Here is a 21,501-nt window from a genome sequence, read left to right as displayed (position 1 = left end):
TATGTTAGTGAAATTCCCTTTTCCTAGTTTGCAAAGAATTTTTATCATGAATGGGTATTGCACTCTATCAAATGCAAATAATCTATATTTATAGGTTAACTAATATCAAACCACCCTTAGTTTCTGGAATAAATCCAACTTGCTCAGAATGTATCTTTTTTTAATTCAATGCTAGATTTGATTAACTAACAATTTTGCATTCATCTTCTTGAGTGATATTTTTCTTTCTTGATCTGTTCCTGTCTGGTCTTGGAATCAAGGTTACACTGGCCTCAGAACAAAAGGGGAGCAGTCCCTCTTTTCCTATTTTCTGAAAATGTTTATAAAAGATTGGAATAATCAGTTCCTTGAAAGTTACATAGAAATTGCCTGTAAAACCACATGGACCTAGTGTCACCCTTATGTGTGTGTTTGTGTAAAATATAATATAAAAAAGTACATAAAATGTAAATGTTCAGCTTAATGAATTGTTGGAAAATAAATTTAAACATATAACTGCCATGAACTATTACTAGCACAAAGGAGACTCCCTGCTATGGAATACTTTCCAATCATAACTCCCTCCCTCCCCCAGTAGGTAACTATTATCCTGGCTATCCTCCCCTGCTTGCTGTTCTTTAAGATTTTTGTACCTACTTATGCATCCCTTAAAGTATAGTTTAATTTAGTCTGTTTTTAACTTTAGGTAGTGACGTTGTAATTTATTTGGTTTCTTCCCTTGACACTGTCTTTATGATTCATCCATGTGGTGGTATGTGTTTATATTTTGATCCTTTTCATAATTGTGTATATTCCACACTATGGATATACCGTAATTTATATATTCAATTCTTGGACATTTGGGTTTTTGTAGTTTATTGATAACACGAACAATGCTCCCATGCATATTCTTGCATTTGTGTTCTGGTGACATAAGCACACAGTTCTGCATGGTAAACACCTTGGAGTGGAATCTCCAAGTCTGTGCATTTTCCTCTTTAATAGAAACTGTCACACTTTGTTCCAACACACGTGTGCCGGTTTACCCTGCCCCCAGAAGTGCCTGAGAGTTCAGAGGGCTCCGTGGCCTCTTCATCACTCACTATTATTAGATTTTATATTTTTGCCAATCTGGTGGGTCACAGTGGTATCTCATTGTGGTTTATTAACGAGGTTGAGCACGTTTTCAAATGTTTAGTAACCGTTTGGATTTTCTCTGCTATGAGATACCTGTTCATTTTTTTTCCCCCTAGTCCATTTTATACACTCAGGAAATGAGCTCTTTGTCATGATTACTGTGCCGATATCTTTTCTCACTCTATGGCTGCCTCTTCTTTCTTTTGTTTTCTTTAAGAGAGATTTTTATTATGCAATTTTTAAAATAGTTAAAGGACCATTCAGGCTTTCTATTTCTACTTGAATCGGTCCTGACAAGTCATATTTTTTTGTAGGAATTTGTCCATATTGCCAACGTTTTCAAATATATTGTCATAAAACTGCTCAGATTAGTGTCTTATATTTTGAAGCTCTACTGATATTGCATTTTGTTTGTTTGTTTGTTCTTGGAGTTATTTGCACCTTCTCTCTTTTATTCTTGACCATCTCTCCAGAGGTTTGTCTATCAGTCTGTTGTAGGAACCAACTATTTACTACTAACTTTGGCTCTTTTTTTTTTTTTTTTTTTTTTTGCGGTACGCGGGCCTCTCACTGTTGTGGCCTCTCCCGTTGCGGAGCACAGGCTCCGGACGCGCAGGCTCAGCGGCCATGGCTCACGGGCCAAGCCGCTCAGCGGCATGTGGGATCCTCCCGGACCGGGGCACGAACCCGTGTCCCCTGCATCGGCAGGTGGACTCTCAACCACTGTGCCACCAGGGAAGCCCTTGGCTCTTCTGATCCTCTTTAATCGATCTTTGATGCTCTTTTCACTGATTTCTGATCTTTAATACCCCCTTCCTCAAACTTTCTTTGGGTTTACTCTGTTGTCCTTTTTCTAACTTCTCAGGTTGAATGTTTAGTTGTTAATTTTACACCTAATATAAGCATTAGTGCTATAAATTTCCCTTGAAGCACCACTTTCCCTGCATCCCATAAGTTTTGTGATGTATTTCATTCTCATTCATTTCCAAGTATTTTTACATTTCTAAATGAATGGGCATTTAAAATTTATCTTTTGTTATTGACTTCTAACTCAATTGCATTGGGATCAGAAAACCTGATCTATGAGATTCCAATTTATATTTGTGATTTTAACTAAAAGGGGTTCTAAGTCTGTTGTTTGTTCTTTCAGTGGATGCTTACTCATGGGGGCTTACATGCTTGGTGTTCTCAGTTTATGAATTTCCCTGATCTTAATCTGTGGGAATCCTGTTCACATTGGAAATGCTTTCCTCTGGAGAAACCTTCTATCTGCTTCTGCTGCAAACCAGAGGCACTACCAAGCCCGGATCCCTCTAGCCCCTTCAGAGATTCTACCTCAAGGCAGAAACTCAGGATTCTGAAAAGATCTGCTATTAAGTTAGTCTATATGAAACCACCATTCTGGGGGTCAAAAACTGTTAAATAATCAGCAATTGCATATGGCCCAACTTACACCGTCAACCTTTGCCGCAGGACAAGCCTGTTCTTCCTGTTCACCTGCTGCTTACCTCTCCTACTTAAATTTCGGCTCAAGGTTTTTTTCCTTTCTTGGAGAGAGGAGGAGGCTTTGGAGATTTCCCCAATGTCTTGTGAGCCCAGCAATGCATTAAGAATTAAATGTTATTCATGAATGAATTACGTTGCAATGGGGTGGAGGGGAGGTCCTAGGAGTCCTAAACAACTGCTAGAAGCTGAAATCCCAGGAGAGGTATACTTTTTCAATGAGAAAACCAAGACTCAAAGGGGTGAAATGACTTATTCATGGTCACATGGCTGGTAACAGGCAGGGCTAGGACTTGAACTCACATATGGAACCAAAACTGAGGCTCTTTCTACTCTCCCTCTGTCCCGTGCTGCCTCCAGAGAGGTATTTGGGCCTGAGCTTAGCAGGCATCCTTACCTGGTGCAAGGGGATGACGAGGAAGGCCCCCCCACCAGCACACTCAGTCACGACTGCAATGAAGTGGGGGTTCACAGCACAGAAATGATTGTCGTGGACGCTGCGGGTGATGGGCACGGAGTCGTAGCAGTTCTCCTTGCTGGCTGGTTTGCCAAAGACATGGCGGAACTTGGAGCTCCGGTACTGGGGGTGCCATGACATCTGCAGGAGACAAATGGGACAGAAGGGCTGTGAGGCTCGCAACCTGACAGCAGGACACACGGAGTCTCACCTGGAGAGGACATAAGAGGGCAGGACCAGGACAGCAGTCAGTTCTATGAGGACAGTGACGTGCTATGAAGGGCACCCAGGTGAACAGGCTATAATTGTGGCTACTTCCAGGGACCTGGTGAGATGGCGTACAACTACTGCTCACCTGTTTGCTTTTCATCCCTTCGTGTGCGAAAACAAAAAGGCAGAAAAACCGTAGAGAGAACTCACTCCGTTCCCTCCCCTATCCAGCACTTCACCAGACAGGCCAGCCTCCCCACCCAGCTAGGTGGGAAATATAGTGTCCTCTGGAGCCAGCCTGCCCAGGCTCCAATTCCAGCTCTGTGCTTGCCAGCTGGGTGGGCAAATGACTTACATTCTGAAGTCTCAGTTTCCTCATCTGTAAAATGAGGATAAAGAAAGTATCTGTCTCATAGACTTGTCATGAGGATGAAATGAGATGATACACTAAGATCCCTTGCTCAACAGTAATAATTACTACCACTATTATCATCCAGCCATCTTAACCTTCCCTCTCTCCTCATCCGGCCTTGTATTTGTTCACTCAATATTTACTGAGTACCACCTGTGCCAGGCACTGGGGGTTTGGAGAGAGCAAGCCTGAGCCCAGCCTTACAGGAGTGAGGAGTCCTATGAGTGAGGACATTAGCGGAGTCTGGGCCACTGGGACCCAGTGTACTATAGGTAATAATGGACGTTTGTACATGGCAGTCAGGGAGGGCTTCCCAGAGGAAGTGACACGTGAACTGTGATTTGAAGGATGAGAAGGAGTTGGCCATGTAGGCTGGAAAAGGGTGAGCTGGGGGAGAAGGTGTCCCAGGCAGATGGAACAGCCTGAGCAAGGGCCCTGAGATAGAAGCGAACGTGGAATGTTTGGGAAACTACATATGGTTTGGTAAGATTAGTAAGGAGATGCTAAAAAGAAAATATATATTCACACACACACACACACACATATACATGTAAACTGGATGATGTGAACGAGGAGAACACGAGCTGGAGGGGTGAGCAGGGCTAGATCATGAATGGCTTGTAAGAGGGTCTAGGGCTCATTAGTGGCCAAATATATATCATGTGGCCTCCTCTTGGCCCTGCTGCTGCTCAGTTCAAACCCCCTCCCCTCAGTCTCATTGACCCACTGGGCCTTCCCATCTACGCTCCTCATGCAGCCAGAGGGATTGTTCTGGACACCAAACCTGGCTATATTCCTCCCTCCCCGGCCCCCACCTTAGGTCACCCTTTGATGCTCCCCATTCACTGCTGTCCTACAGGATCAAGGCCAAACTCAGCTTGGGTCCCACCCTATATCCCAAGATTTCGCTTTTTCTTGCTCATCTTCTAAACGGCTCCTTCCAGACAAAGCACACCACGCAGCTTCCCTGGTACCTGCTCCTGCATTTCCAGTCCTCTGGGCCTTCACCCTTGCCTTTCCCTCTGCTTGGCTTGCTCTTCCCAGCCCACTGTTGTCTGTACCCATCACTATGAGTCCAAACCCTTCCTTCCCCCAGCTCCCAGGTGCCCTCCCTTTACACAGCACCAGGTACCATCAGCCTCGTGGCGGCAGGTCTGTCCTGTGAAGCTCAGACATTTCAACCTTCCTTTAGGGAGCTTTGCCCCAAACTCTGGCTGCATTTGCCAGAGCTACAGGAAGTAGCACGGAACGCAGGGACTGCCTAACAATGCCCATCCAATCCCAGAAACGATGTAAGAAGCCTTACAGAAATAGAGAAAACACAGATAGAAGGAAATAAAAAAAGCCATGGTGAGGAAATGGGGACAGAGGGAAAATGCAGGAACAAAAAGAGATCACCTGAAATGTAGGGGGAGTCAAACTACGATTGTGTGCTGCCAGGACCAGCACACAGGGGAGGTTTTGCGTCGGAGCTTCCTAGTGGTCAATTCGACAAGGGAAACAGAATCAGAAAGGGATTTACTCACTGTCTGTAAGATAAATGCCTGCACTTGCTAAGGAGCAGTACAGCTTTTCTCTGCACTGAGCCCTGAGAGAAACAGGTCCTAAGGATCATCTAAGGAAAGAAGAGCAAGGATAACGATCTCCCTGGGGTCTTGGCAATTAGTGGCAGCTGAGGAGTAGCCTGGGGCCTGGGCTGTGGGTAGGAAAGTAGGGGGCAAGTCAGCAGGCTCAGCTCCTGGGCCCCCACCCCTGCCTCGCCTTGAGCAGCAGTTGGGGGTGGGGGTGGGGGGCGTCTCTCTGTGGCCCACGGTGATGCTCACCAGACACTCCATTGCTCCCCTCACATCCCAGCCTCCTTGCAGTTAGGCAGCCACTATCAGTCCTAGCTAGTGGATCGTGGGTGGGAGTGATGTGTGCCACTTCCAGGCTGAAGCGTGTAAGACCTGCCGGTGACCCTCCAGAACTCTCGTCCTTGGCTGGAGGGATGAGGAGGCCACATGTTCCAGATGGTGCAGCTTCCATCTTCCTGGGTCCCCAAGGGACAGTGTGAATAGGGCACCTTGCCCCAAACTGACTCATATAGCATGACAGAGAATTAAACTTGTAGAGTGAACTGCAGAGAAATAGTGGGGATACTTGTCACAGAGCATAGCCTACCCGTCCTGACTAACACATTGCCCCAGGCAGGCCCAACCAATGGTAGACAGGCAATGGCTGCCTGTGCTTGGTGTGGCCAGGGCACAGGAGCCTGCAGGGAAGAGGTGGGCAAGCAGGCAGGACCCAGATCCCCTCAGGAGCCATGTGAAAGGACTTGGACTCTGAGGGCAATGGGAGCTGCTGCAGGGGTTATAGCAGGGGAGGATGAGGACCAGTTTTCACTTTTAGGTGGATTCCTCTGATTGCTGAGGTAATCATGACAGTCGCCTGGGCTGAAGCAGGGCAGAGGGGATGGAGAGGGTGAGACGTGTTAGTGAAAAACATGGGAGGGGGATAAAGCAGCCTTGGTGCCCATGGTGGGCTGTGTGGTGAGGGGGCCAGTCATGCCTGCTGAAATCAACATGACCTGGCCAGCATCAACAGTCCTGGCCCCTCTGGCCACTCTCAGCACTCTCCCTTCACACCTGGGGGACGGCTCTGGTTCCAGGTTCAGAGTCAGGGGCCATAAGAGGCCTGGGCAATGCTCTCCTGGAGCTCACAGTCACCTCCATGGCAATAGCAACTCTTAGTTTCGGGTGCCTGCTATGTGCCAGGCTCCGTTCCAAGCGCTTCCCCTGTATGAACTTAGGTGCTACCTTGCTCCCTGTTACAGAAGTAGGAGTTGAGGCAGAAAAGTGAAGCAACCTTCCTGGCGTCACACAGCTAGGAGGAGGTGCAGCTCTGTCTCTGGAGCCCTCAGCTCCAGATAATGATGATGAAAGCTCTTTCACACTCATTACACCCTGGATTCCACCTCAGTCCCAAGGGGAAGTGTCATGACCATTATCGTCCCTACTTCACAGCAAAGGAAAACGAGGCTCAGTAAACCAAGCGGACGTCCTCTGGCGAAGGGGCTATTGGCCTCCACTGATGAGGCCGGCCAGCCTCTGAGCAGTGTGAACCTCATGCCCCCCGACCCCTGTGCCGAACTCCTCTCCCCCATCCCACCCCACCTGGCTCCAACACCTTGCCTCCACTGCCAAGCTTCTTCCAGACTTGTAGCCATGAGGGAAACTTACAGAAGTGGGTGGGTGGCACCACGCCAGGTGGGCCGTCTCTCCCTTTGCCCCAGGTATAGGACTGCATGCATATATGTGGGTGAAGTTTGTGCGAATGTGTGTGCACTGTGTGTGCAAGTCTGTGTGTGAACACTGCACTGATCAGGGTGTTCCTACGTGCTCGTGTACCCCTGTGGGTGGGTGTGCACCTGTGCCTCTGTTTGGGTGTTTGTGTCTGTGCACGTACTGCACATGTGTGCCTGTGTTTATCAGTGCATGAATGAGTTTAAGGACTCAGCAATTCAGAGAGCAGGAGTTTTACTTTCCCCACAAGCAGGCACTTGCCTGAAAATGAGGACCATAGCGGGCCTTCAGCACTGTGAGGCCCTTGCCCACGGGCTGGGCCAGAACATTGATCTGGGACAGGTTTACCCCACGCCACTTGTCCTATCCTGCCTGGTCCCATCCAGCTGGGCCCACATCAAAGCCATAGCAGGTCTTCCTAGGCGTAGCGGGCCAGCCCATTAGGGCACAAAGCAGGCGGTGGCACCCATTCTGCTGCTGCTATCCCAAGGGTGCTTAGCTGGCCTGATGCCATGGGATTAGGCTCTTTGTGCTGTGAATTCCCTGCCCTGCAAAAAGATTTAGTCATCGCTGGGTTTAACACCCCACTGAGTTTATTTTTTATCTATTTATTTTTATTTTTTGGTCGTGCTGTGCAGCACATGGGGAATCTTAGTTCCAGACTAGGGATTGGACCCATGCCCCCTTCTGTGGAAGCGAGAAGTTTTAACCACTGGACCACCAGGGAAGTCCCCACTGAGTTTATATCTCAGTGCCTGACAGGGGAATGGCTTGCTGCCTGTCCTATCCCTTACAACTCTCCTGAGGCCTGTTGTCCCCATTTGGTGCAGAGGAAGTGACTTGACCAAGATCAAATTAGTAGGAGTGGAGATGGCAAGCAGAAGCCAAGACGTGGTCCAGATGCTCCTCTTCCCACCTCGTGCTCCTCTCTGATGTGTGTGAGAGAGATGGAGACAGAGACACAGATTTTCCTGCCTGGCTCCAGAGGCCTATCTTCCCAGCCTAGCCCTGAATCATTGCAGGACAAGGGTTAGCTGCAGGGTGACTGAAACCGAACCCAAACTGGGTGTGGTACAAAGCAGCATAATAGATTATTCATTAATTGCGCTGTTCCTGGCCTCAGGGAGAATGAAATTACCTGATTTGGTCTTTGAACCTCAGCGGTGGGGAGGAGTCTGGCATTCCTGGCTACCATTGTCCCCTTAGTAAGTTTCTGTTTCCACATTTCATATTTGGAATTGTATTTTATTTTTTCCCTTAAAACCTGACCTTGTGGTCATCGAGCTGCCCCCAAACACGCCTCCTGGGAGGGTCTGAACCACCACACTTACCTCAGCCACAGTTAAAAGAGGGAGATTACAATCACAAGTTTCCTAGCTTTACAAAGTGAAAAAAGATTACCATAAGGGTAAAGGACTCTGTATTTGAAGGTGATCTACAAAGACCAAGAATCAACACAATACATGCCTAATTATGGGTGGGTCCCATGTCTCGACTCTAATCCTGGGTTGACAATTATCCATAATAGAGTTTATCTAGATCCTGGCCTTGACCCCAAACTTGACAGGAAAGCACCTTTTTAATTCACCTTAAGTCCTTATCAGGGCCTCTGATCCACCCACAGGACGGGGTGAGATATCTGGCTCAGGATGCCAAGGCCCAGCTGAGGTCAAGGCCCCGCTGCTGTCAATGCAGGTCTCTGCCTAACCATGGAAGCAAGAAGAGACCTTGTCGCTCTCCACAGAAGGAGGTGACCAACTGTTCTGGTTTGTCCAGGATGTGTGTGGGGTGGGTATTCCCGGGATGCAGGGCTTTCAGTGCTAAAATCAGGAAAGTCTCAGCAAAAAGGGAAAAGTTGGTTACCCTGCTGAAACCGTGCAACTCAAATTGGGACTTGAACCTGGACAAACCCAGATTGGGACTTGAACCCATGGCCTTTTTTTAAAAAAAAAAATTTATTTATTTATGGCTGCATTGGGTCTTCGTTGCTGCGCGCAGGCTTTCTCTAGTTGCGGCGAGCTGAGGCTACCTTTCTTTGCGGTGCGCGGGCTTGTCATTGCGGTGGCTTCTCTTGTTGTGGAGCATGGGATCTAGGCACGCGGGTTTCAGTAGTTGTGGCTCGTGGGCTCTAGAGCGCAGGCTCAGGAGTTGTGGCGCACGAGCTTATAGTTGCTCCGCGGCATGTGGGATCTTCCTGGACCAGGGCTGGAACCTGTGTTCCCCTGCATTAGCAGGCAGATTCTTAACCACTGTGCCACCAGGGAAGTCCTTGAACCCATGGTCTTTTTTTTTTTTTTTTTTTGCGGTACGCGGGCCTCTCACTGTTGTGGCCTCTCCCGTCGTGGAGCACAGGCTCCGGACGCGCAGGCTCAGCGGCCATGGCTCACGGGCCTAGCCGCTCGGCGGCATGTGGGATCTTCCCGGACCGGGGCACGAACCCGTGTCCCCTGCATCAGCAGGCAGACTCTCAACCACTGCGCCATCAGGGAAGCCCGAACCCATGGTCTTTTAATTGAGATCACACACCTGGTCTCAGGACTTAATGAAGCTCAGGTTCTTGATGTCTTGTCACAGGATGAATTCAGTGAGAGACAAAGTGATAGGTAAGAAGTAGGTTTATTTAGAGAGAAACATACTCCACAGATGGAGTGTGGGCCATCTCAGGAGAGAGGCCCTGAAATATGGGGTGGTTAGTTTTTATGGGCTGTGTAATTTCATAGACTAATGAACAGGAGGATTATTCCAACTATTTTGGGGAAGCGGTGGAGATTTCCAGGAATTGGGCCACCATCTGCTTTTTGAACTTTGATTGTTGGCCTCAGAACTGTCATGGCGTTGGTGGGTGTGTCACTTAGCTAATGAATTATAATGAGCATATGAGGCTCAAGGTCTATGGGAAGTCAAATCTTCTGCCATCTTGGACCTAGTTGGTTCTAACCAGTTTTTGTCATGTTCTATTATGCCATTCTTTTAAAGGTTGTGCCCTGTCCCCTTCCCTCCTGTTCCACTGCCACCTACCATAGAGGTCTCCAGAGAACTTTTACCCTATTTACATGCAACGATTCTACAGTAAGTCACTAGTAGCCTTGACTCTGAAAACTTGCCTGTGAGACAGAAGGCTCTAGAACGAACTTCTGAAAGAGCCCAACATCCTGAACCAAAGAACAGAACACCTCAAAGCAGAAAAATCCAAGGTCTGTAAAGTGCTTATTCTGTGCAGGGTAAAGGGGCAATTCAGTCACTGTTCTCCACACGTGTACACTTCTCAGGGAAATGGCTGAGAGCGGGAAAGGATGAGATGCCACGATCTTAACTGGCCGCTAAAGCACAGGGCAGTGGTTTGTAACTTTGAATGCACATTAGAATCACTTGAATCAGGTCACTGGGTATGGGACCCAGGCAGCAGCTCTGTCCAACACGGAGTCTCTAGTCACACATGGCTTCTAAATTAAAATCAATTAAAATGAATTGAAATGTAAAATTTGGCTCCTCAGTTGCACTACCATTTCAAGTGCTCAAGAGACGCACGTGGCTACTGGGTACCCAACTAAACAGTGTAATTATAGGACATGTCCACTGTGCCCATGTGACCTTGGGCCAGTTACTTAATGTGTCTATTTCCTCACCAGTAAAATCAGGCATAATAACAAATAATAGCTAACACATTGCTTATTATATGTGAAGTATGTTCCAGGTACTAACTTGACCCTGACAGCAATCTGGTTAAGTACAGGTGTTAGAGAACCATTGACTGAAACCGCCCGCCCTGGCCAGGCACGATAATGACCGCTTGCAAGAGTTATCTCACAACAGGAGGTGTCCCAATAAGGAACATGGAACTAATAAGCTACTGTCAGACAGAAGAATTCAGGAGGGGCCAAAAGGAGGGAGCAGACGCCGGCCTATAATATATCCTACCAACCTCCCAGAAACTTTCGTGCTGGAATCAATCTTGGCTGAGAGATGCACGCCCCCAGGAAGGATCCTGAGTCAGACCAAATGTGGACACAAGCAAGATGACTGGCCAGAGACAGCCTGGAAACTAACCTCATTATCATAAAACCTGAGACCGCGATCCATGTGGCAGAGCCATTCTCCTGGGTTCCCTTACCCCACCGCTCTCCACCCGGGTGCCTCTTTCCAATAAAGTCTTTTGCTTTTGCTTTGTCAGCCCATGTATCTTCTCGGACAATTCATTCCTGAGTGTTAGACAAGAGCCCACTCTTGGGCCCTGGAAGGGGTCCCCCTCTTCCTGCAACATTATTATCACCCCAGTTTTACAAATGTGAAAACTGGGGCACAGATAGGTTAAGTAACGTGCCCAAAATCACACAGCAAGTAGACGGCTGAGCTGGAATCCAGAACCGAACTGTTTAGTCCTGGGTCCACACTCTCCCACAGGGCTGCCCTGAAAATTAGATGAGATAATCCGCCCAGTACATGGAGCAATGCCGGTGCATACTTAGTCCTCAACAGATGTTTGCTGTGAAGACCGTTGTGGTCCCAATGTTTACAGGACATTAAGATTTGATTTAGTACATGACAGGTACGTGCTGAGGGCCCAACATTTTGGGGATCTGAGTAAAAATCCCAAACCAGAAAGTGCAAAGCAGCCCGCTAGGTGCAGAGTTCCGACCCTCGGTGCTCACCACATTGATGAGGCATGTGAGAAGCCAACTAACAATCCCTGTGCATTCAGAAGAACCCGGAGAGGAAAGGCATTTATTTGAGCACGTCTCTCCAGGGTACAAAAGCCCGCAGCCTCCTAGACCTTCCTTCCCTTAGTTCCAAAGGGTAGATTGACACAGTTACTAACCAGGGAGATGAGAGAATGCAGAAACAAAGGAAAAGCAGTCAGACAAAAGTGAAGAGATAAAGCAGAGCTCTGCTTCATCCTCAAGGGATGTACGGGATACACGTAACAATGTATCTTTGAGTTCTTCTACGGGAACTAAGGCCCTCATCTAGAAGAAGGATGGTCACTTCAGGTTGAGCAGGAGATTCCTGGAACACCACCCTGTTACCTCACCACCAACCAATCAGAAGAAAGTCACACACCCTGCAGCCCTCACCCCGGATTTTGCCTGTAAAAACTCTTCCCTGAACACCACGGGGGAGTTTGGGTCTTTTGAGCGCGAGCCCCCTCCCCAATTCTCCTTGCTCAGCCCTGCAACGAACCTTCCTCTGCTCCAAACTCCGACATTTCGGTTTGTTTGGCCTCACTGTGCACGGGGCACACGGACTTGGGTTTGGCAGCAGAGGCCAGCAGCCTCGCTCAGCCCTGTGCTGTGGGGCCTGAGGGTCTTGGTGGGAGTGTGGGGCGAAGGGCGGAAGGGCAGAGGAAGCCCTTTGGTTCTCTCCATGGGCACGGCTTTCCCAGGCAGGAAAGCAGAACCACGCTGCCTGGGGACGCCCCCACCCCCGCCAGGCCTCAACCGCCCGCGGCCCATCAGCAGTGGAGGCTGAGGCACCCTGCAGCCAGCATGGAATAACAGTTCTCTTTCCAGGTTCTCTCTGCCTCGAGCACCCTCCCACCTCTGCCTTTATCACCCCTCCTCCAGCTCTGTGGTCCTTCTGGTCCAGCACAGATGCCTCCCCGCAAGCCCACAGGAAATACAGGCTGAGTCAGAGAGAGCGCCAAGAAAATGCCTCTTTCCTCCTGATGAGATTAGGCCCGAGGGAGCACCTCCCCTCCTGACATCTGACACTGCCCAGAGCCAGATGCCTGGGCCCCCAGGAGGAGCAGGGCATCTCCTGAGATGACCTGGCCTCCCCTGCCCCCCGGCACCCTTGCTCTTGACCCTTTCCTCAAGCTGTGTGAGGCCTGGCCAGCCTTTTCTCTCCGTGACTCCGTTTCTCCTCCACCCCAGCCCAGGCCTCCTATCCTCCCCCACCCTGACTCTGTCATTTCCCTTAAGACTCCCCCCAGCCCCAGGTCCCCTCTGTCCTCAGGATAAAGCCTTCGGCTGGACTTGGGTTTTGAGGCCCCTGCACATTCCCTGACGGCCTTCCCCTCATCTCCACACACCTGCCCTTTGAGCCACACTGGTTTATCTGCTCTCCCCTCAAAGCGTTGGCTTTCCCAGACACCCCATCTTTGCTCACACCCCTTCTCTCTGCCTAGAGCCAAGTCAGCCCAGACCAGTCTGAGCTGGTAAGTCAGCCCAGGTTAAGTCCAAGGTTGGCACTTAGCTGGGTTCCTAGGATGCCCCCTCCTCTCACTCCACCTTCCTGGGCCCGGCTCAAATAGAACCGCCTCCAGGGGGCTTCCCAAGTTTCAAGGCCTGAGAGATCTCTCTAGCCTATGAGGTCCCCCATCCTGATACACAGGGAGGGGAAAGAGGAGGCAACTGGTTCAAATGCCGGGACCCTCATTTGTCTCTGGGCCCCAGCATCCTCATCTGTAAAAGAGGACCCTCGGATCTACCTCACGGGGCCTTGTCCAAGATTAAATGAGGTAACAGATGTAAAAGGCTTTGCACGTGTCTGGTACTGTTACTGAACACAAGTTCGTGTGCCTGACACACAGCGAGGCCAAAGCAACCAAAACGTCGGAGTTTGGAGCAGAGAAAGGTTTACTGCAGGGCCAGGCAAGGTGGCTTGTGCTCAAAACCCCCAAACTCCCCGATGGTTTTGGGGCAGTTTTCATAGGCCAAATTTGGGGCGAGGGCTGCAGGGTGTGTGACTTTCTTCTGATTGGCTGGTGGTGAGGTAACAGAGCAGTGTTCCTGAAATCTTGTGCTCAGCCGGAAGTTGCCACCCTCCACCTGGGTGGGGCTCTTAGTTCCTGCAGAAGAGCCCAAAGATATTGCTAGGTATATCCCTTGAGGAGGAACCAGGATCCTGCTTTAATCACTGCAGTATAGTTTCTTGACTGTTCCCCCTTTGTTTCAGCATTCCCTATTTCCCTGGTTAGTGGCTTTTTGAATCTGCCCTTTGGAACTCTGGGAAGGTCTAGGAGGCTGAAGCTTTTACCCTGCAAGTAAGAAACGGGGGACCCGGAAAGGCTTTTGTGCCCAGGAGCCCCACAGGGTCCCGCTCGGTTTCAGTACTAAGTAGAAGGTCAGCTGATGGATACTCCCTTCCCTTCCTCCTGTCCTGCTCCCCGTGTTTCTCCCATCTTTCCTCCATCTATCCATCCAACCATCCATTGGACTGTCAATGCCAAATGGTCCTCTCCCTTCAGCTTTGCCCACCCACAGGCCAAACCACACAGGCAGGCACCCAGGGGGAGACTGACTTGGCTCCTGGATTGAGCTTTCACTCACTCCACCGGCCTTTCCTGAACACCCCTTCTCGGTACTAGGAGCCAGGGACTGGGCCTGTCTCTTCCACAGCAGGCTTGCTGGTCAGGTTGGAGAGTCCTAATTCTGATGCCAATTTGCTGCATGACCTTGGGCAAACCTTGTCCCCTTCTCGGGTTTTGTTTGTCCACCCATAAGATGGTAACGCCTCGGCCCTAACCCACCTGTTGGGACAATTCGCTGAGGGCTCTGCAGCCCGCACGTGCCAGACCCGGGGGGCCCATGAGGGCAGTGGGACCGCCTGCCTGGCAGCTGCCCCAGTCCTCAGAGCTGTTCCTGCCTTGACCCTCTGGAGACACAGAGCAGGCCTTCTTCCTGTTTATTCCCCCTGATCAGGTCCTGACCAAAACTCCACGAAGATTTATTGCCCCACAATTTCCTTATCTGTGAGTTTCGAGAGACAAGGGTCACGGAGACTTTTTAAAGATGCCTCCCAGACGTTGAAAATCTGGCAGCTCCACTTCCTGCTTACTGTCCATTCTCTGGCAGAACTTCTGGATCTGTCTTTAGACAGAGAGAGACGCTGAGAAACAAAGGGGGAAGGTGCCTTGTTTAGAGCCCCACAGCGATCCTGGAGTAGGGCTGAAGCCCTGAAGCTCTGTTCTGGGATGGGCACCTGGCCAGGGAGCCTGAATTCTGTCGTCAGTGGACCTACAAATCAGCTCTCACCCTGCCCTGCTGCAGGGACCTGGGGCCCAGAGTGAGTTCAGGCAGCATCACTGGGACTTTCTGTGAGTCCAGCCTGTGCTGGGTACCGTGGGGCAGAGGCAGGAACGATCCTTACCCCCCAGGAGCCCAGACTGATGGGAAAGGCTGGCAAACTCAATTTGGGGTAGCAGGGAGATTGAAACCTGGCGAGTGGGTAAGGGCTGCCAGGAGGCTGTGTTTGAGCTAAGCCTTCAAGGCTGAGCAGAGCGAGCCCAGGACAGAGTAGGGACGGCACTGCAGGTGGAAGGCTCTGCACTGAGCCACGCGATGAGGGGTGGGCAGGCAAAGGCATACCCAGGGAACCCAAGGGTCCAATTCAGCTGGGGCCTGAGCAAATGCAGAGGAGCAATGAGGGCCGTGACTGGAAAGCTGCCGGGGCAAGGCTCTGCACGCTAGCTGAGCTGCCACCTGAGACCACAGAGGGAGGTGTCAAAGTCTATAACCAGGGTGTGACTGTCAGGGCTGAGGTGGATAGAGTCCCTGCCATTAGGGAGGGCAAGTATTTTCTTTCGTCAACTGTGGGCTGTGTCTAAGGAAGAAATAAGTGGGTTCATTTCATGCCCAGCTCCAATCTGCTGGAGGGGCTGTGGAATATGGTGAGAGGAGGATGATTCTGAGGCCGTCCTTGTCTGGACTCAGGAGGAGAGAAGCCTGACTGATCGGGGAAGAACTGGCGGATGGCTGACCAGGAGTCAAGGCCTGATGTCCCTCCACAGATCTCAGCTCTTTGAGAGAAACATGGAGCTGGGAAGCCCGGCCTCGAGGCACACTCCTGGGCCACTTCTCAGCAGCTGGGGTTTTAGATCAGAAAACAGCTTCCTTTCATCATTCAACCCATTTCCCTGTGGGAAGAGTCCCCAGGTATGACTGAAGGCTGCCTGCTCCTGCCCGAGCCTGGGCAGCCCAACCCTCCATTTCCTGGACCAGCTACACAGGAGGGTGATGGGAAATTCCCAACTGCTTCTCCCCAACCTGTGTATCAACCTGGAGATAAATGCCACTGTGCAGCCTTACTCAATTCCCCAGGCAGTGTCTGCAACAGACGCCAGGAGAGGATGGTGAGGACTTCTCCCCATTTCCAGCCTCTCTGGGCTCTGCCCACATCTGTTCAGGCTGGGCCTGCAGGCCAGGGAGGGCAGGAGGGTGGGAGGTTCACTGGAGGATGAAGGTTATAAGAAAGATGCCAGCACCCCGGGCTGAAGAGGCACTTCTGCCCCGAGACTGACTCTGCCAGGACTGGTGACAGTATCTCATTTACACTTTGCAAGAATCTCTCCCAACAGTGGGTCTCAAACTTGAGAGCACATCAGGGGCCCCTGGAAGGCTGATTAATATGTAGACTGCTGGGCCCATCCTAGAGTTTCTGATTCAGCAAGTCTGGGGTGGATCCTGAGAATTCTGCATTTCTAGCAAGTTGCCAGGTGGCACTGATGCAGCTGGTCCAGGGACCACTCTGAGAGCCACTGCTTTACAGCCCTGCTGCATGATTTGCAAAGTCCTTCCCGTTCACTATTCCATTCACTCCTCACAGCCGCCTTGGGGTGGGGAGAACTATCCCCACTTCCTGGATGCAGCAAGCTGCACTCAGCTCAGAGCGACGGAGGCACTTTCCTGAGGTTACACAACTAGTGGGAACCTGACCTCCACAGGCTCTGTGAGCACACAGCCAGTTCCTAACTCGGGGCCACTTGGGGCTGTGATCCTGGGATTTCTCTCTCCAAGATTCTTTTAAATACACAAACGCGGGTTTGGGCCAGCACTCAAGAATCGCGCAGGTGTTCCCACGACAGCTTCACCACCTGAACAGCAGGCATGCAGGGCAGGTAGTCAAGACACAGGCTTCAGAGTTAGAGACCCGGCTACCAACCCAACTCAGCTTCTCTAAGTCTCGGCACCACACGGCACCTACCTCTGGCCGGGCTGCTGTGAGATGAGGCAAGTAGTAGAACAGAGCCTCTAGCCTTGGCACACAGTGAGGCCTCAACAAACCAGTGGGCCCAGACAAGAGCCGGGGTGCGGGGAGTGGGAAAGATACCAAACCCCTCTGTGCCTCGGTCTCCTTATCTGTAGACTAGGATCAATAACAGAACCTACCTTATAGGGGAATCATAACGATTCCATACGGTTATCCATTTACATTGCCTTAGAGCAGTGCCTGGCATGGGGCAAGTCGTGTGTTAGTGTCCTACGAACAGTTCCTTTGCTAAACATGATATTTTAGCACTGAACGCACATTTTTCATCCATACCTGTAAGCAAACCATTAAAGAATAGAGTAGGCTACAGTGAAGTCAGAATTAAAAAATCATGGCGGGATGACTGCACAACAGTGTGAATGTGCTTCATGCCACAGAATGATATACTTAAAAATGGTTAAGGGCTTCCCTGGTGGCGCAGTGGTTGAGAGTCCGCCTGCCGATGCAGGGGATGCGGGTTCGTGCCCTGGTCCGGGAAGATCCCACATGTCGCGGAGCGGCTGGGCCCGTGAGCCATGGCCGCTGAGCCTGCGCGTCCGGAGCCTGTGCTCTGCAACGGGAGAGGCCACAACAGTGAGAGGCCCGTGTACCACAAAAAAAAAAAAAAAAAAGGTTAAAATGATAAATTTTATGTTTTGTATATTTTACCACAATAAAAGAAAAAAAGAAACAGCAGCACTGAGGACTTCCCTGGTGGCGCAGTGGTTAAGGATCCACCTGCCAACTCAGGGGACATGGGTTTGAGCCCTGGTCTGGGAAGATCCCACATGCCGCAACTAAGCCCGTGTGCCACAACTACTGAGCCTGTGAGCCACAACTACTGAGCCCGCGAGCCACAACTATTGAAACCCGCGTGCCTAGAGCCTGTGCTCTGCAACAAGCCACTGCAATGAGAAGCCCGCGCACCACAACGAAGAGTAGCCCGTGCTCTCTGCAACAAGAGAAAGCCTGCGTGCAGCAATGAAGATCCAATGCAGCCAAAAATAAATAAAATAAAAAATTAATTAATTAAAAAAAAAGAAAAGAAAGAAACAGCAGCACCAAGCTAGATCAGCACCCAGCTCTCCTGCACTCCTTCACTGGCTCCACTTCCATGATTGTTTCCCCAGGGAGCACCTGCTTCTTTTAACCCTCCCTGACCCCTGGCCTTAGAGTCAGTCCCTGACGCGACCTCAGGGCGTGGGGGGGGGCAGGTTGGTTGCCCCTTCACCCTTTTACTCGTGGCTAGTCAGGGCCTTCTCTGCCTAGGCCTCCTGCAGAAGGGGCCCTGCAGGGTGACAATCCTCGCCCCTCCTTCAGGCACCTTCAGGACCGCCTCGACCTTCTCCCTGGCAGAGGGTGGCTTTTCCCATCATCTTCCCTTTGGCTTGCTTGCCCTCTCTATAGAGCTGGCTCTGCTCCTTGTGAGGAAGGAAGGGGCCCCTTAAGGGAGCAGTGCCCTCAATAACCAGCACCTACTCCCACCGGGCTTCAGCTGGGAGCCCTGCTCTGTAGAGCGATGGTACACAGATATTCTGAGATCAGGGGCCCGGCTCCATTCTGCTCTGCCCTCGTCGTCTGTGTGACCCTGCTCAAGTCATTGTCCCTCTCTGTGCCCCTGGGCCCCATCCATAAAATGGGAATGTGCATCCCTGCCTGAAACCCTCCTGAGGCTTTGGGAGGCTCTGAAGGGAGAATGGAGGCAAAGGCGCTTTCTTTCTCTATTACACAGAGGACACTCGAGATCAATATGACGACGTCGAGAGGTGGCATAGCAGTGGTTACAAACATAGTCAGGAGCCCACCTGCTGGGCTCAAACATCAGCCCCACCTCATACCAGCCGAAAGACCCTGGACAGGTGAGTCAGCCTCTCTAGACCTCAGGTTTTCCATCTATAAAATGGGGTGGGAATAGTAAATGAGTTCATACCTGACAAGCATTTACAACACTGCCTGGCACATGGTAAACGCAAGGTAAATTCAAAGTAAGTAATCACAGCAACAACATGGGATAGACCTAGAGAGTATTATGCTTAGTGAAATAAGTCAGACTGAGAAAGGCAAATACTCTATGTTATCACTTATATGTGGAAGGTAATAAAATAAAACAAACGAATGTATACAACAAAACAGAAATGACCTTACAGACATAGAGAACAAACTAGTGGTTACCAGTGGGGAGAGGGAAGGGGGAAGGGGGTGATATGAGATTAAGAGGTACTAACTACTATGTATAAAATAAATAAGCATCAAGGATACATTGTATAGCACAGGGAAATATAGACATTATTTTGTAATAACTTTAAATGGAGTATAATCTATCTATAAAAATACTGAATCACTATGTTGTACACCTGAAACTAATAAAATATTGTAAACCAACTATACTTCAATAAAAAATTTTTTTTAAATAAGTAATAATGGTAACTTCTATTGACTGCTCACTATAAGAAGGCATGGTTTTAAACTATTTACCTGTATAAATGGATTGAAATGAATATTGGGCTTCCCTGGTGGCTCAGTGGTTAAGAATCCGCCTGCCAATGCAGGGGACACGGGTTCGAGCCCTGGTCCAGGAAGATCCCACAGGCCGTGGAGCAGCTAAGCCTGTGCACCACAACTACTGAGCCCGCGTGCCTAGAGTCCATGCTCTGCAACAAGAGAAGCCACCGCAATGAGAAGCCAGTGCACCGCAGCGAAGAGTAGGCCCCGCTCGCCACAACTAGATAAAGCCCGTGTGCAGCAAGGAAGACGCAACACAGCCAAAAATAAATAAAATAAAATGAAATGAATATTTAGGACTTTGAACAGGGCTTACAGATTAAACCAGAAGCACAAAGTGCCCATGTTCCTTTTCTCTTCAGAGAGGCGACACCTAAAGATCTAAAGATTCAGGAGTGATTCAGGGGTCATCAGTGCTGGGAGGCATGAAAATCCCCTTAACTGGATGAAAACAGAGGAAGCCTTATGCCCCTCCCCCAGCCCTCAGCGCTGATTTAGAGCCTGAAGCTCTAATTCTCGTCTAATCTAATTCTCAGCCAGACCCACTAACCCCCTCTCTCAAATGATCTTATTACAACTGGGGGCAAGAAACAGACACAATAACCCAGGACTGCCCAGGGTCAGGGACCCAGGGAAGCACGCAACCCAGCTCTCTGCTCTCCTTTCCACACCATTCCATCTGAAAAGTCTGCATGTCTCGGCTTGTACCATTCTGCTGAAGGGAAGCTCACCCCTTCCGGGGGGCAGGAGAGCTCAACCGTTAGACTTCCTCCTTCTGCTGAGCGGAAATCTACAATTTCCCCCACTGCCCTGTCTCCATCCCTGGAGCCCCACCAACCACATCCGTTTCTCTGCCCCACAACAGCCCTTCCAGAGATCTGAGGCCCCTGCCACCTAACCCTGGGATGGCTCTGCTCCAGGTTGGGGAGTTTCTTGTGCGACTCAGTTCCCCATCTTCCACCCATTCTGGTTGCCTCACAGTAATACTCCAAGCTGTCCCCATCTTTCACCCAGTTTGGAGACCAGAGCATACCCAAACCCTCCAGAGAGGGGCAAAGAACCACTCAGCAGAGCAGGTCTCCAAAAAGATCCCAGACTTCACATCTCAGAAGAGCAGCACTGGCCAGACCCCCAGAGATCACGAGGTATGAAAGGGGAAACTGAGTCAGCATGCCCAGGGCCACACACACAGGGCAGAACCAGGAATGGGATCCAGGTCTCCAGCACTCCCAGCCCAGGAGAGTCCTCTAAGACACGGAACAAAGTCTCCTTTGATCCTGTGCTTGGATACGGTGTCAAATATTTTGCTTCTTATCTGTGCTGCTGTTCTCAGAGGAACAAATTCCAAGGATGGCTGGGGAAGAAAGTCTTCTAATTGTGAGGCCGAGGGTCATTCACCCTAGCTGGGCCCTCCTGAGGCTCAGACCTTTGAAAGGTGGGCTGCGTTTCTCCAGAGTGTGGTTCAGGCTGGGAAAGATGGGGCTCCCTGGGGTCAGGAGAGGAGACAGACCCCAAGTCTTTGCTGCTAGAAAGGCCAGTAGAGCATGAAGGGTAAACTGAAGCACATCAACTCAACCCATATTTTCCAAGTCCCCATTTGGAGACAGACCCCCATGCTGGGCTCTGTGGGCCCAGAGGTAGCCATGGAGTCTTTGCCCTGGGAACGGGTAGAAAACTGGAGAAATCGCATCTCACTCGAGCAAAGTATGATCACAAAGGTGGTGGTGAGTCAGAAGTGGCAGCAGCATAGCAAAGACCAGGAAGTTACAGAAGTGGGCCCCAAACTGTTTTGATCATTTACTCCTTCCAAAGGGAAAAACATCGAGCTCACCGACCCCAATATATTATATTATATACAAGTAACCATCACCTGTAGACGTAAGGTACAATGTACACAAGAGGCGAGATTCATCATTAACTAGAGTGACTGTAAATCTCTATTTCAAATAGTGTCCTCCCCCACACAAAAAACCTTGTGCTGACTTCTTGTCTCATGTTTTTTTTTTTCCTTGCCTTGTGGCTGACTGAAGTGATAGTGCTGGAAAGCCAAGTGT

At 50.2% G+C, this 21,501-nt stretch overlaps 1 protein-coding gene across 3 annotated transcripts in view; it reads right to left on the bottom strand.

Moving 5' to 3' along the window:
* The window catches only part of CORO2A (coronin 2A), a 59,496-nt gene that overhangs the window by 26,290 nt on the left and 11,705 nt on the right, over positions 1-21,501 (bottom strand). For all 3 annotated transcript variants that reach the window (XM_067743849.1, XM_067743850.1, XM_067743848.1), the window contains exon 2: positions 3,017-3,217. In XM_067743849.1, the coding sequence (XP_067599950.1) occupies positions 3,017-3,217 (201 nt within the window). The remainder of the gene's footprint in view (positions 1-3,016; positions 3,218-21,501) is intronic.

Source organism: Pseudorca crassidens, chromosome 7 (assembly GCF_039906515.1).
Source record: "Pseudorca crassidens isolate mPseCra1 chromosome 7, mPseCra1.hap1, whole genome shotgun sequence".
In the NCBI taxonomy this organism is placed as follows: Eukaryota; Metazoa; Chordata; class Mammalia; order Artiodactyla; family Delphinidae; genus Pseudorca; species Pseudorca crassidens.
Note: the sequence above shows the minus strand (reverse complement) of the source record. Positions and strands in the feature narration are given on the sequence as shown.